Here is a 16,119-nt window from a genome sequence, read left to right as displayed (position 1 = left end):
ACCTAAAAGCAGCAGAAATGTCCAGGTAAAAAAGCATCCATGAAGGGGGAATAACCACGGGAAGTCAGATCTAGTAAGTCTCATTCCCGGTTATCTCTCATTTTTTAATGGAAGTCAGGGTCTAACTTATAATGGTGAGGTTTCACAGGACCCTGGTGTTACTGGACTGGCTGGTAAATGTAGGGGTCTGAAATAGCAGCCCTAGTACCGAGACTTTGTAAGGAGGCCAAGAGTGAGCTTGCAGTAGTATTCATTTCCCGAGGTTCCATGAGCAACAGGCAGTACATATTACAACGATTGCTCAGTTACCCCATAGTTATCTAGGTCCAGTACAACTGCCCTGGCTGGAGTAGTACAGTTCAATGTACAGGAATCCTCCCCCAGAGAGTTTCCAAGGTACCACTGTTAAGCAGAATAAACGTCAGAATCAATGTTCCTGATGGAGCACTTGGTGGATCGATTACATATCTACTTACTTTTTGAAAATGTAATCATGACTTGTTGAATCTTCTAAAGATAACAACAGTTTAGTGCGCATAACTAACTAAGCTGGTATGGGCGGCTATCTTCCTTATGCTGGTGATGAAGCGAAAACAACTACTGAAGGAATGTAATAGCAGAGAGGAACTGATGGACAATATAGACACATTTACTTCTATGGAAAACATCATGGGTCTTATTTACAAGCCACTTGCCCAGCCAGTACGTCACTTTTAATATCGGGAAAAAGTGACGTACTTGTGACGTAAGGGGCTTGCAAATAAGCCCTTATGTCACTAATTTTAAAACAAAGTACAATAGGACGTACGGAGAGGGGTGTGATTTTGGTCACCCCTTTTAAATCTTTTCGTGTGCTTTTAGGGTTAGCCATTGCTTGGGTGTACTGTCCATCATATTGTCCCTTTTGTCTTATTGGTTTTTGGTGATAGGTGTGAAGATATCCTTTTGTTAGACTAGAGCCAATGTGTGTTCTTTAATGTATTTATTTGCTGACCCAATTACATTTTAATTGTTAGGGCATTTCTGGACGCCTTGGTCTGTCATAAAGATCCATTGCCATTCCCTAATTGCCCTTATTGTTGGATTTTTATGAGAAAGCTTCATGAAAGGGTTTTCAATGCTTTTGCTTTTGACTCGTGACGGACATCTAGTAACAACTAGTTGAACTGCAGCTCTTTGTAGAATTATTTTGATATTGGATACTATAATATTCACTGTCCACTGCTAATCTCGGGTCATTTTGCTTTGCAGAGAATTTGGTTGGGATTGTGTTTTTGCCAATAACTGTGCTTGGGGTGGTCCTAAGTGAATGGGACAACCACCGAAGTACAACAAGATGTGCTTTTTGTTTATGCTCTTTGTGTTCAAGGCATCTGCTTGGTCCTCCTCCTAGGTTAGAGGGGACCCCAAAATCATCACCTCTCTCATTACCTAATATTTTCATTCAAAAAGTTCACTTTTGTGAATTGGTTATATGCTTTTTAGCATGTAAAATGGATTTATCAAAGCATCTGAGGATGGTGTTGATATAGCTGCTACGCTACGCGATTAAGCACAGTTTTTTTACTGTGCTATGTGCGAATTAGTACAAACTACGTATGCTCCACTACGCCCAGGGTTAGTGGTGACTAGCTGGTCTTTCGGTGACTTTGCTCCAGCTGCGATGGGGGGCCCGTTGTGTGCTAAGGTGCGTGGTTGGCTTCTTGAAGGTGAAGTGGACACAGCGTTGGCCAGTCCAGTGGAGTTCGAAGATGGGGTCGAGCGTGTGTCCGGCCGAGTGGGTGGGAGTCGTAACGAGCTGTTTGAGTCCGAGGTTGTCGTGGTTGTCAAGCAGGGTGGTGGAGTTGCTGTCGTTGGTGTTCTCGAGGTGGAAGTTCAGGTCTCCGTGGAGGATGTAGTCTGTGGACGCAAGGGCGTGCATACTATCGAAGTCGGTGATGGAGTCGCTGAACTGGGGCCTGGGGGGGGGTCTGTAGATGAGGGTTCCTCTTAGGGTGGTGTTGGGGTTGGTGTGGATCTGGAAGTGCAGGTGTTCGGTGGTGATAAGCGTGTCGTCGGTGCTGGTCAAGATTCTGAGGGTGTTTCTGTGGATGATGGTGATCCCTCCTCCTGGTCCGTTGGTGCGGTCCCTACGGGTGATCTTGTAACCATCAGGGATGGCTATGGCAATGTCGGGTGCTGAGGAGGGGTTCATCCAGGTCTCCGTCAGGAAGGCGAGGTCTGGGGAGGTGGAGTCCTGTAGGTCCCTGAGTTCGATGGCGTGTTTGCGGGTGGAGCGGGTGTTGAGTAGAAGGCATCGGAGTCTGTTGCGACCTACCCTGGTGGGCATGTTGGTGGTTTAGGGGCTGGTGTAGCTACAGTTCCGGCAGGAGAAGGGTCCATGGGTCCTCTTCGGGGTGGCCCGGGTGCACGTTTGTGATCCGCCGGTGTTGAGTGCGTGGAGGATGCCGGTGTAGTAGCGGCTTTGGGGCGTTAGTGGGGGCCATGGGTTCTGGTGCTGGCCGCGGTCCAAATGAAGACGGGCACAGGTGGGCTTGCCTTAGGTGTGCCTTCGGCGTGCCAGTGGTGCAGCCGCCATAAGAAGGGGAGGTGGGAGGGAGGAGCAGCTGGGAGGTGGGAGCGTGACGAATAGGCGAGCGGGGCCGCAGGGAACGCAGCGGTGGGAACAACGGGAGGTTAGAACGAGCGGAGGATACAGAAGGCAAAAAGGGCACAATAACAGTACAAAAAAGGAATAAGGAGGAATAAAACCAATTACAATACAAGAGCAGAATGCACAATCGCAGCAAGGCAGACAGGGAGAAAAGGGGCGGAGCGAGCGCACAGTACCTACTGCCTACCACTGGCCACCAGGGTGAGGCACAGGTGGTAGCCTGCGAGTGGAGGAGGGCCTCGAACTTCCAGCAGAAGCGGCAGCAGCGGGCTCAGGGAAACGGACACACAGGTGGTGATGTGTGCCGTGGGCAGCGACCTGCCTGGAACACACAGGAGGCAAGGCAAAAATACAGGGGAAACCCAAGCCAATGATGCCAGGTCTAACAAGCCTGTTAAAGCAAACCATATTCCCAGATTTCATTTTGCTGAAGCTCATAAGGCTTTGTGCTTGAGAAGGCCCCACACTGGCATGTCTGTTTATCTGTCTAGTGATTAGACTGCCCTCGAGCAGCAGCCTGACAGGGTTTGTAGAACAGAGTTCAGGTTAATGACAGGTACGTCTTTAGCAGAGAGGTAGGGCAGTTGCTTAGCAGGTGTATGAGTGGAAGGGTACAGAACATGGGTCTTCTCCAGTTTATCTCTCGCCCTCACATTGTGATGTCAGCCTGTCCACGTGTGTGGTCCTGTCAGATTGTACATTAGGTGCCCAGACATTTGCTTGTATATTTGAGCATTAATCAGCAGTAAACAGGTGCTTACACCATCATGTGCATTTTTCAAAGTTGTGCTTTAAGTAGCAGGGCAATTTTTACAATGTGTGAAGTGATCCTAGTATGGTACAATATGCACGAATGGCTCAAATGGAGAGGTTATGTATGACTATTTCGGATCTTCTGTGTGTGTACACTTATATACTAGCTTGAGGTCATTCACTCTAGGAATATTTAGAATTATTGCTACACAAAGTGCACCACTTGAGTTATAAGTGATTTAGGCACAATGCCGGGTTCTGGTATGGTTCATGTTTCCGGTAGAGTTACTGCTTTCACCTACTTTAAGTAAAACAGACTGGGAGCTAATTATGTGTTAAAACGTTCCTTACATCTGAGAGCTAACACACTTTCCGGTGATTAGATGCAGTGTTAAAATGCCTCAGTAAGAACATAGCATGACTAAAGTACTTTGATTTTCACACGTGAAGTATTATCTAGGTTTTTAAGGGAATTATGTCGTTCTAGGAATGCAGTGTTAAGGATGTTCCACACATGCGTTCATGCTTGTCTAACAATGTGAGCACTATTGCCAAGTGATTGCAATGGAATGGTTGTTTTGATTTACCTTAAGCCATGGCAATTGTGCTGGCGTGTATCTACAAACAGACCGGTTGTAAAAAGTGATAGCAAATTGGACACCAACTTTTTGTGACTCATCTTTAATTATACAATGTGACCTAAATACTAATAGATCTCATTGCAATGTTTCCATTCGCAAAGGGTCGCAGGACAACATGCCTAATGAATATTAATTAGGCAGGTCACTATTTGCAGGCCCAAGTGATTGTCGGCAAACACAAGGATGGCGACCTGGAAGAAGCAGCATACCTCCATCCCTCTGTTTGCATTAACATTGATGGTCTTCTGATCTTCTATACACCATTCCAACAAGTCTCCTGTTATAGTGTTGATTGATTCAGAATAAGAATATATGGTGGAGATGATCCTAGTGCAATAATATTCCAAGTGGGATTCTTGCACGTGCAGAAAAAAGACTGAAAGAAATGCAGATTTTTCACCAGAATGGAGAACTGACACCTTTTTTTTTTAACTCTATGACACAAGTACTAAGATTCTAGTTGATTTGTCGGGAGACTTCTAGCGACTTAAGTAATTGCAATGTCATGGTGGTTGTCCTTGCTAGCCTGGTGGACAAAGCTTTCCAAGGATAGGCAGAGTGGAGCTATGGTGACAACCGAGGCCATAGTTTTATATACAAAGCATGATGCACTAAAGAAAATGGCCACCCACAGCTAGTTGGCTGAAATCAATACAGACCTGTCAGTATCTATTGCCCTTAATAATTATCAGAATAATTCCTCATTTTCCTCAAAATGAGAGGTTAACACATTTGCTCTAGATTGGCGCCCTCATTCTTGGCTCCTTCACATTAAGTAACCATATACAAAATTCCGATACTCACCACACTGCTGTGTGGCAAGGATGCTGTTCTTTGCCGATCCCTGTACAGAGGACTGACATGGCCAGTCCTGTTTTGCCAATAACCATGGAAGTCAAAGGTCTGGACATTGATGAAGTCTAAGTCTCTGTTGAGATATAAAAGAGGGATGTCTGATATTCTTGCATCCACTGAAACACATGGTAAAAACACATCCACAAATTAAGAATAGATATGTGATACTGCTGTTATGTGATTGGCTGTTTGAATCACTTGAGTGCCAGCAAGATAACATACGACGGTCAGGATCAACTAAAATATCTGCACTTCACCCTGTTCAATGTAATGTGTCGAGGGTTACGCATACCTGCATTACATTCATCTGTTTGTTTGCCTTACTGTAGACTTTCTCTTTGTCACTGCTCACTGTAATGCTTTGGGTCCACAGCATTGATGTATACATGATGGTGTCACTCCTAAGCAGTATTTATGGGGCGCTTTACTTGAGCACCAGTTAGATTACACAATGACACGTTAATTTTCTTTGCTTTTTAGGCATGGGGAGAATAATTGATATGCCCAGAATCACAGGATGTTGAGCCAACGCCGATACTCTGGCCTCGTTCCACAGCCGACAGCTCCGGCCGTAACACCATTACGCTGTATTTTACATATACAAACCTATATGTATAATACGGCTTTACTGTATCCATCCCAAGATAACGTGCATTGTATGAGGTTATCTCAGGACTCACGTACTACCTCAATGCGGCTCAGCACACGCGGACTTTCCGAACATATATGTAGAATGTGACTTTATTGTATGAATCCTGCTCAAAAACTGCTGTGAAGTGCTCCAATACCCTCGGGTCAGGCTAGCGCAATAAAAAACTCCTCGAATAAATGAACAAATAAACACCACATTATTACAGAGCCTTACTTTAATTATTTATCGGGTTTTATAACTTTTAGATTAGACTTTCTCAAAGGGATCATCAGAGCAATGTTCAAACCAGCAAAAAGGACAGCTAGGATTCATTATTGCAAGGATGGTAAAGAAGGCAAAGGCTGTAGAGAAAAGTACAAGCAAAGCAAATCATCCTAAGAAGTACATACAGAAACAGAGTTAGAAATTGATTTAATGAGAGGCAGAACACAGTACAAAAGTTATTGCCTAGGATCTAGAGAAATCAATGGAGGAATATCAAGTAAAGAGAGTTTGCGTAAGAACAAAGTTCAGGAAGGGGCATATCAAGGTGTTAAGGGATGAGAGTTTAACTTAAGTGAGCCATCGAGCCAGTGGCTGGATATCAGTACTGACCCACAGAAAGGTACAGGATTAGGGCAGACCATTATCAGGTTAGTGAGACACAGGGTTGAGAGCTGCACGGTTTCAAGTGAGATAATCAGTTGAGCGCTTCTGCTTTTCATCTGAAGACACATTCCTTCAGTTGAAGCAATATCCACTAATGGAGGAGACTGGTACAGAGCATGGCCTGCAGCATCTGATCTTTGAAAGAAAGGCTGGCAATGGATGGCTTGACTTCGCTGTTCTAGGATCTCCTTTTTCTAAACCAATATTCCAGCAGTGTATATTTAAATGGGCTTTAACTTCTATGAGAGACAGCTAATCTTTAAGGTAGGGAGAAGCCTCTCTTCAGCAGTAGTGCATGCAGGTAAGTCCAGGCAGGATACATTATTACAGAGGTGCACAACGTTGCGTCTCATAAGTTCTTAACAGAAAAGTTTGAAAAAAAGGTCACTAAAATCATGATATCTGATGAGAAATTTGAGTATTGGAAGAAGATTAGGAGTAGTATTGAAATTAATTGAATTGCCACCCTTTGGCCGAGCACTACGTAGACCATGAATCATACCTACAATTCTGGAAATTATGCCAGAAATAGCGTGTCCAATGTTAACTATACTCACTGCCAGCCACTTTGCAGTATACCTTTTTAACTTTAACTGCATTTTGAGGATGGCAAGCAGAAGAAGTGTTTCTGCAAGACTCCCTGGCAAAAAATTCTGCAATTTTCAAACAAATTCTGACCATCAGATCCCGTTTTTTCCTGGACATGGCTGGTAGGCTTCAAACATCTAATTGTCAGGTTACTGAATGTGTCTTTCTTTTTGAATCCTTACCAGCTTGCTTGAAATGAGGTGCAATAGTTGGATGAAAACTGTTCTGCGTTTCCCTTTGAATTCACATATGGTGTAACATAGAGTAGAGCACTCATGCATTTTAATTCTGTTTTATGGTCACAGTTTCACACATTTACTGTGTCTAAATGGCTTGAGAATTGCAACAAACTCCCCAAAATGCCAAGAGTTGGGAGAACCACACATGGGTTTCCATCTTCCTGGCACTGATTAGTCTCAAGATCCGGGCATGGATACTGGGAAGACTCTAAAATAGTGGGTTATATTGGCTATTTGGTCATTTGTGCACTGCAGCTGAAGGACATTTTCATGCTACAATGTCACTGGATGGGTGAATGACCTAAATCCAAATCTTTTTCTCACTCTTTATCTGACACCCTTTCCCCAACTCACACCACCCGTTATTCGATTTGGGCAGAATATACTCAGCTCAGAATAAACTCAACCTTGATTTTGAAGGTGTAAGGCCTTTCTGCTTTGTCAAACCAAATCTTGGCCATGCTGATGGAGCTCACCTGGAGATAGCACTGATCTCATAACCTGAGATGACGGTTCCTCTCTCTGAAGCCACAGCTGCGCTGAGCAGCAGCCGGTCTCTCCCACTCCGCACAGCTTCTTCATGAAATTCTTTTGACAATTCCTGAAATCAGTCAGATTTAAAGAACATTTGTAATTGCACTTCTAATATGTCGTCGCACTTCTATAGCTCATGTTCACTCGACATGTGAACCTCCAGCCATTACATAAAATACAAATAAAGCTGTAGATACATGCTGTCATATGGACTCCGACATAACAGCATGAACTAAAATGTAGGTAGGTGCCCATCTCCTAGACTTTTGCTTGATCCCATGTTTTAATATCCTCCCTTTTTGTGTGTGTCCTAATCCCAAGACCTGTGCCCTTCAACAAGGTGCTGGGTCACAGCAGAATGAGCCGATTCCTTGTGGGTGCAGAATTCAAAGGCACAGTCACCATTGTACCAATCAGGAGATATTGTCTACTGGCTTTCCCTGTTTAAATCTGTGCAGTTTGTTGTGACTGGACTCCATTTATTCCTCCTTGACTGTAAGAGCTACATGCAAGCTTGTGCTTGGACACGTGAAGGGTGGGTTGTTCCAATCTTCTGGACACCTGTGTGTGCCTAGCCCTAGATACCGCATGTTGTTCCATGGGTTTAATAGTAGCCATAACATGAGCTGCTACCTCCTATTTTCCTGCATGCTACAGGTGCTCAGAACTTTCCTTATTCAAAGCCAAGAATTTCAGGCCATCTACTCCATGTTATGCTCAGAGGAACTCAGCTTTGCAATGTGTGATAATATCAGAGAACTGCAGCCACTGTTCACCTCTTTGCAATTCCTTAAGTGTTGTAAGACGTCTGAGGGCAGATAAGGATGAGTGACGACTTAAGAAGAGCTTGGAGAGAACTGCTTCTGCAGACATGGATTGCTGAGCTCCCCCTCCTCTGACCAGGTGTCTGTTTGAACCAACAATACAAAATAAGACCCAATCCACTGGCGAACGTCTGAATCAGTGACTACAAGGGGGTACAAGAAACTCTAACTCCCCACAAATCTCTTATCCACTTTATAAGAAGAAAACCGCACTGTCCTCCGCCAAAGTTAAGAACCTGTTCTCCCGGGCAACACACAAGAAACCCAGTAATAGTGCACCAGACTATAATTGGTCACACATTCGTCCACACCCAACATTTGACACCGCTCTTAATAGAGCAAAAATTGTGAGAGAAGCAAATGACCCCTCACGGAAACACCACCAACGGGGTAACTGGTATACAATTTCCAGACAGGCCCCTGTCTCATCATCGGTGGTCACTTGCTTCTCAAAGAAAAATAAGCAGAAAGGAAAGTAGTGTCCAAAACAAACAACATGTAAAGTGACATATAGTGAATTGCAGAATAATCTGCTAGTGACAAACACACACACAAATAATACTAACAGAGTGCATAAAAACACACACACCAAACCCGTAACCAATTTTATTCATAGGGCGGTGATTGTGTGCTGTAATTAATAAAAAGGCTGGTAGCTAATCATGCCTACCATAACCTGCTGCCAGTGCCGACATGTTTCACTGCTGTATTGCGTTAAAGCAGTTTCATCAGGGCTGCACTCAAATGCTGCCACTTCACTCTTTTGGACTCTAGTTCTATCGCGTGCTGCCAAGAGAGAACAGGTGGACAAACATAATTAAAAACATGTAGATCACAAGGGGGCAAGGAATGCACCATAGGCGCACTAAGTGTGGTAAGCCGTAAAATGTTTGAACCAACCTAGTGTTCACAAGCATGCAGCCTAGCCCTGGTAGTTGCCCTAGAAACTTGTTGCCCTAACGGTTCATTGAGTGCTCCCACTTTTATGTAACACATGGCACATCTGACTCCACTGCAGTTAGCTTGAGAGGAAAGAGTTTCTGACTGTGCTTGTTCATGTGGTCCCTGCTTTCCATGTGTACCTAGTCCTGAGAAAGGGCAGAGACTCTCAGACTGTTCCTGGTAGCTGCAGATGTACCCACTGTACTGAAAGTCTTATTGTCTGCCCCCGCACAGGACTGAAGCGCTGGAGGGTGGGGGCCCCTACCTTTTGCCTGTCTGTGCAATTTGAATACAACTGAACTAAGTCAAACTACTTTGTGAATGCTCATGCCTGAACTGCACACATGTGTATCTTCCCGCATCAACGCTGTTGTTACCAAAATTCTTTTGGTGCATTTAGACTGAGAAAACAGAGAGATATTTGAGAGTACTCCTATCCTTCATAGTGGAACTTAAACTAAAGAACAATATGATGCTACTTAAACTCTATTTGTTTCAAGTTCAGTTCCTTAGTAAATACATTCTTAGTTCTTTACACAAAGTTGCAAGAATCACCCAGACCAGTATATTCATTGACCATGACGTGCTACATGAAGTTAACACTTTACTCTTCAACAACCTTGTAAGCCTTGTCTGTTGGACATTGGTACCTTGCTGAAACTCAAGGTACTACACAATTCACTAAGATTGCAGTAGTACCTGACCTCTATGGTTTCAGGAAGCACCAACCGGAGAGCCTTATTTTTCCCAAAAATCCTATTGAGCAGAGCAAAGGGGTGTAAAATACATAGGAATCACGATATTCAACAGGAGTTATAACTGGCATTTTCCGATCAATACATCTTATTCAATATTCAAATGGAACCAACATGTATTAAATACCAAGAAATTAACTGAAAGACAATGGCAACAGTAATCTGGCTGTAACTAACATTAATTGTACGTAAACTAACTAATTTATATTCTAAAGTGCTGGACTATTATATTGACAAGAGATAAGCACACCGAAATTATTTGTGACCCTATACAATTAGATAAAATCATCATAAAAGCAAGAATAGTAACACTTCTAATCCACCTACATTTCGCCTGTATCCTTTATTTTGGACCACTACTTAAAACAGAAGCTTAACCATTCACAAATGTGCAAAAATTATACCTGCAGAAATACTGCAGTGTAAAAGTGCTGTTGTGCCTCTTTTTAAAAAAAATTTTTTTTTAATACATTTCATGTGTGTCAGAAAAAGTGCTATGTGCTATAATGCACCCCGGTACTAAAGTGCAATATCTATAAATTTTATATTCTCACCATAGTTTTCGAAATTTTCAAAGAACTTCCAGACAGCAGTACATTTTCTGGTTGCACCTACTCTCCTAGCATATGCTTCTTCAAACTTCAAGGTTTGTTTCATCTTGTTAAGCCAATTAAAATAGGAAGGTACATCTTCAGACCTCCAATTCTGAAGAATTAGAGACCGAACAACAAGGGAACAAATCACCGTAAAGGTCTCTTCTGCTTTTGTCAAATCAGTCCTTGCTCTAGAAATGCCAAATAGTGCTACCTCAGCCTCTGGATCGAGCCTCTTCTGAATTGCCTGGCTTATAGCAGAGAGTATCTCAACCCAAAATACCTCCAGTTTTGGGCATGTGACGAATGTATGAAGCCAAGCCCCTTCTGCTTGACATCGAAAACATTTATTATCCACTTCTGGATGTCTTTTACTAATAGTTTTAGGGGTGCAGTATGCCAGCCACTGAGATAGAAAAGCCATCATTTTAACATTGGCTGCTCTTAATGCCTTACTTCCTAACTGAGCTATGGACTGCCACTCTTGGTGAGAGAAAGAGCAGTTAGTTTCCCGTGTTACTTTTACCAAGAATTCTTCAACCAAGGGGGGCTTGTTACATTTTCTCAACTGCGAATACCAGTTTCCAACCCCTCCTTAATTTGGCTCTGTACAGTGCGCTAACCTGCTTTGTTGGAGCACCGTTTACTGATAGATTATATCTATTGATAACATTTACGATCTGCAGATACTCCAAAAAACCGAGTTTATTATGACCACCATATCTATTTTGGACCTCTTGCCAGGAAATTACTTTATTGTTGATAACAAAGTGCCCCAATTCCTTCAGACCACAATCCTTCCATCTTTTCAGCTGACTAAATTGTATTTAGAGACCAAGAGTTTACATTCTACTAACTTTAAATAGAGAAATCCAGAAGAACCACCTTGTTTAAAAAAGGATTGCAATCTGGAGGAAAAGTCTTGTACTGTCTTATATCTGGACTTAATCTGCAATTTTGATGTTTTTAAAAAATATCGGAATTTGCGAGCCAGATTCCTGCACCATTTTACCAAAAAAACAATTATCTAATAGACCAACCGGAATACCCTTGCCACATGATTGTCCAGTTGCTTTTAAGCTCTATAGACCCGAAGAACTGATCTTGCATAAGTTGCCTTCATTGAATTTCAGATACCTGAATGAGTACTGTGAAACGGGTTTTGTCCTCTGGAGGGCTCCCTCTAGAGCCTGGGAACTGCCAATTTAACTCCAGTCCGTCAAAGTCATGATTCCGCAGGAACAAGGGTACTGAGTCAACGAATGCCTTACGATTGATGTCAGTCGAAACCATATCCGTGAATCTGGAGGTGGAAGGATGGGACACCATATATCCTTAATATTGAAATTGAGAAAATGTGCTAGACTTTGTAAAATGGGTTGCACTCATTTTCCATTGCCTGCCCTGCAGGACATTAGTGGCCAGTGGTTCCATGTTATGTGTAGTAAAATCAGCCAATGTTTGCTTTGTGCACACTGGGATATAAAATTAACAAAAAGTGTTGTTTGCTAGAAATGCTAGGATAATATGAAGGTGTCAGACACTGCATGGGTTCAGCAAGCAGTTTTGAAATACTGCTTACTGGCTTTACCCTATGCTGGCGGGAGCTGAACTTAAGCACAATCTCCCACCCACTGAACCTGTTTGGCCATTGAGCAACTCATGTAGCAAAAAATCATCTAAAAAACCACTAGATTCATACTTGGACGTGAAATGTTACTACTCCTCTGAGATTAGCTTCAGAGGTGGTTGGTAGCTCTGTCACAATAAAGGGTACTACAAAACAATGGTTTGGTTACTTTTAAAAAAAATTTGTCATATCAAGCACATGACGAAAAAGTATTCATTTACAACTGAATGCAACATGGACTAGCAAAAGAAACTGAAATCTGTCTTAGGTAATTAAAGCCAAATAAGCAGCAAGTTTTTATAGCCTAACTTAGACATACGAATTTGAAATCCAAATTGGTAAGCATAGGTACCGACAGAAATAATTAAACCCATAATAAACTTTGGAAAATTGCATGGATGCTTGATTGAAATTCCTCTTATAAATGATAAAAAAGCCTTACAGAAGGAACGTACCTTATGCCTACCAGTGGCCCTTCTGGGCTTCTAAGGAAGATATTACCTAAATAACCATTGAAACATTTTGTGCCTTCAGAGTCTGTTTCAAACATATGTTGGTTGTGAAGTACACTAGGGTGAGACATGGCAATTTGTAAGCTTTTTCCACTTAGCACACATTTTTTTAATTCAGTTAGAATCACATTGTTTTTGTAGATCCTTAGCTGGAGATGGGGAATTATTACTATTATTTAAGTTGGCCTATATAGTTAGTCATTATCTAAAGCACTCACAAGCCTCAATGTTGTTGACCCAGTCATATAAACCACGGTTATTGTTAACCGTGGGCAATGAACTCCACTCAGAATTCATGCAAAAACTATGTAGCAGAGTTAGCTACTGCACCCACAACCCCATAAAACAACTTTACCTTTACATGCTAAAAAGCATATAACCAATTCACAAAAGTGAACTTTAAAAATATCAGGCAATGAAAGAGGTGATGATTTTTGGGGTCCCCCCTAACCTAGGGGGAGGACCAAGCAGATGCCTTGAACACAAAGAGCATAACATGCTGAACAATTCGGTGGTGGTCCCATCCGCCTAGGACCACCCCAAGCAAAGTTATGGGCAAAACATACAATGCCAACCAAGGGCCCAGCAAAGCATTATGGGGCGAGATTCTTGAGTGCAGTGAATATTACAGTATTAGTTATCAGCTGAGCTGGAAGAGCCTGCCCCTTGAGGAATGTTTTGATATTGGATACTATAATATTCACGGTACTCTAGAATCTCATCCCATAGTGCTTTGCAGGGCCTTTGGTTGGGATTGTAATTTTGCCCATAACTGTGCTTGTGGTGGTCCTAGGAGGATGGGACTACCACTGAATCGTTCAGCATGATGGGCTCTGTGTTCAAGGCATCTGCTTGGTTCTCTCCCTAGGTTAGGGTGGACCCCAAAATCATCACCTCTCTCACTGCTTGCTATATTTTCATTTTCACTCATGTGAGATGACTATTAGCATTTTAGCATGTAAAGATAGAGTTACTTGTTGTTTTACTAAAGATATATGAGATTTCTCTTTTATTAAATGGGATGAGATGAGGGGAGTTTCAAGAAGTGACTTGAGGAGATTAAAAACACAAATTCATGCAAATACTTTGGAGTTATCTACTGCACCCACAACCCTTTGATAAAAACAACTTTACGTTTACATGCTAAAAAGCATATAACAAATTCACAAAAGTGCGCTTTGAAAAATATCAGGCAATGAGAGAGATGATGATTTTGGGGTCCCCCCCTTAACCTCGGGGGAGGACCAAGCAGATGCATTGAATACAAAGAGCATATCATGCAGAACGATTCGGTGGTGGTCCTATCCTCATAGGATCACCCCAAGCAAAGTTATGGGCAAAAATGCAATACCAACCAAAGGTCCAGCAAAGAATTATGGGGCGAGATTCTAGAGTGCAGTGAATATTATAGTATTAGCTCTCAGGGAGAGCCTACTGCCGCGTGAGGCTTGTTTTGGTAATGGATACTATAATATTCACTGTAGTGAAATCTTAATAACATGAATCTTAAAGTGGCTTTAGGTATGTTGTGTGGAGGTAAATTCTTTTAAATCTAGAATTAACAAAACCTTCATTAATTCAAGAGCAGGTAGTAGAATCCATGTGCCAAATTTATTTTTAAAGTAGTACAGAAAAGGAATGTTGTTTTTTATTATTTAATTTCGTTAGTCTGTACTTTGTAATTGATATAATTTCTTTATGGTGAAATGAGAGTTAATCAAGAAATCTTTAATAAAATAGTTTTCATTCTGAATGATGTATAGTTGTCCTGTAGTATAAAGGCAACTCAGCAGATATGTGGAGCCACAGGGAACAGGAGCCTGGCTTGCTGAAGAAGGTTGCCCTAATCAAGAAGTAGCTGAGCTCCATGAAAGAGTAGAAGCCAAAACTTGCACATGTGCCATTGCTAAACAAGCACTAGAGCACCAGGGCTTCCTGGATTTAATGTTACTTGACCCGCCCTCTGCCTCATGCCACCCTAGGATTCCGCTTACGGTTTTGTTCCCAACAGCCATCCGCCAACAGACAGGAGCGTCTTCAGTCCGGGATTTCTATAACACAAGGAAGAAGCGATTAAAGGTGGCACCACTGGAGAGTAAAGGCGCTGTTGACGTCTGGATAGTGACTACTCATAGGACAGACAGAGGGAAAGGTGGCTCTGACCCTGACGCTAGAAGAGGGCATTGAAAAATGATGGGGCGATAACTTTTTTCTTATAGTCTTAGATTTAAAGCTTCAAAATAGTCTTTGGCCAAAAGCTAATTGGCCGTTAATGCATTTCCCAGTCTTGTTTCAGAAGGAAATTGTGCAGTGTGGAGCAATGTTTCATGCTACAGATATGAAGGAACAAGGCCGAGTGAGAGGCATGAAATAAAGGAGGGAATGCCCAAGTGATGAAGGAAATGGCGCAAGTGCTCAGTTGGCACAGAAATGGCCTGACAATCAATATCCAAGCTAGCACAAGAAGAAGCTGGTGATAGCGGCACAGTGCATGAATGTAGTGACCAAACATGTAATAGAAGCAAACTAAAAAGACCTTTGGAGAAACCAGAAAAAGTGGGAGATCCAGAAGGAAACCAAAGAGGAGGCTGTAGAGGATCAAGAGCAGGATGGAAGCATTGGAGGATTAAAGCTGGAGCATAGTTCGGAAAGACACTAGGAATCTACAAAAGCAGCACAGGCATAGGGAAGACTGGCACAGGGCCTGTAGAGAGCACGCTTCACCGAGTGGTACATAACTTGTTTATTTCATGCCTTAATACACAAGCAGTAAAAATAGATCTGGGACACTCTTGAACAAAGATGGGTGCCAAACCTCATGTAATATGCCTACTTTGTCTATCGCTGTACTTGTTTTCAGCACCTGTGCAGAATTCCTAGCCATATACATGACCTTTGCCCCTTACTTGGTCTTCAGCCTGTTAAAATCTTCAAATAGTTGTTCATCATTCCACTGAGAGGTGTTTAGCTTGTGGCTGCTGCTGATGCCCGCAAAGCTGTAGATGAGGTGAGTGCACAGGTTGGGGTCAATGTTTTGAGGTGTGAAACTGGCCACTCCAGGCCGGTACTGAGCCCAGTTGGTATAGTAACAAATGAGTTTGGTTGCTGAGCCTGTGGAAACAGAAATGAAGTAGACACTGAAATCTAGGAAGACATATGGAGTAGTACAGCTGTATTGAGATTGTTCCCAAATCAAGAAGATGAGATAGCAACAAAGAAAATAATGTAATGAGATACCCAATACTTTCAGTACTAATACACCTCAGGTTGTAAGTGAGATAGGTGGGGGGGTTAAGCACA

The 16,119-nt window shown here is 42.5% G+C and overlaps 1 protein-coding gene across 1 annotated transcript in view; it reads right to left on the bottom strand.

Moving 5' to 3' along the window:
* The window catches only part of LOC144755594 (chitotriosidase-1-like), a 106,260-nt gene that overhangs the window by 50,044 nt on the left and 40,097 nt on the right, over positions 1-16,119 (bottom strand). Inside the window, exons 3-7 of the mRNA XM_078644702.1 lie at positions 15,726-15,930; positions 14,814-14,870; positions 11,815-11,980; positions 7,506-7,630; positions 4,852-4,975 (exon numbers count right to left, since the gene is read on the bottom strand). Of these exons, the coding sequence (XP_078500828.1) occupies positions 4,852-4,975; positions 7,506-7,630; positions 11,815-11,980; positions 14,814-14,870; positions 15,726-15,930 (677 nt within the window). The remainder of the gene's footprint in view (positions 1-4,851; positions 4,976-7,505; positions 7,631-11,814; positions 11,981-14,813; positions 14,871-15,725; positions 15,931-16,119) is intronic.

Source organism: Lissotriton helveticus, chromosome 5_1 (assembly GCF_964261635.1).
Source record: "Lissotriton helveticus chromosome 5_1, aLisHel1.1, whole genome shotgun sequence".
In the NCBI taxonomy this organism is placed as follows: domain Eukaryota; kingdom Metazoa; phylum Chordata; class Amphibia; order Caudata; family Salamandridae; genus Lissotriton; species Lissotriton helveticus.
This window is presented reverse-complemented; position numbering and strand designations above follow the sequence as displayed.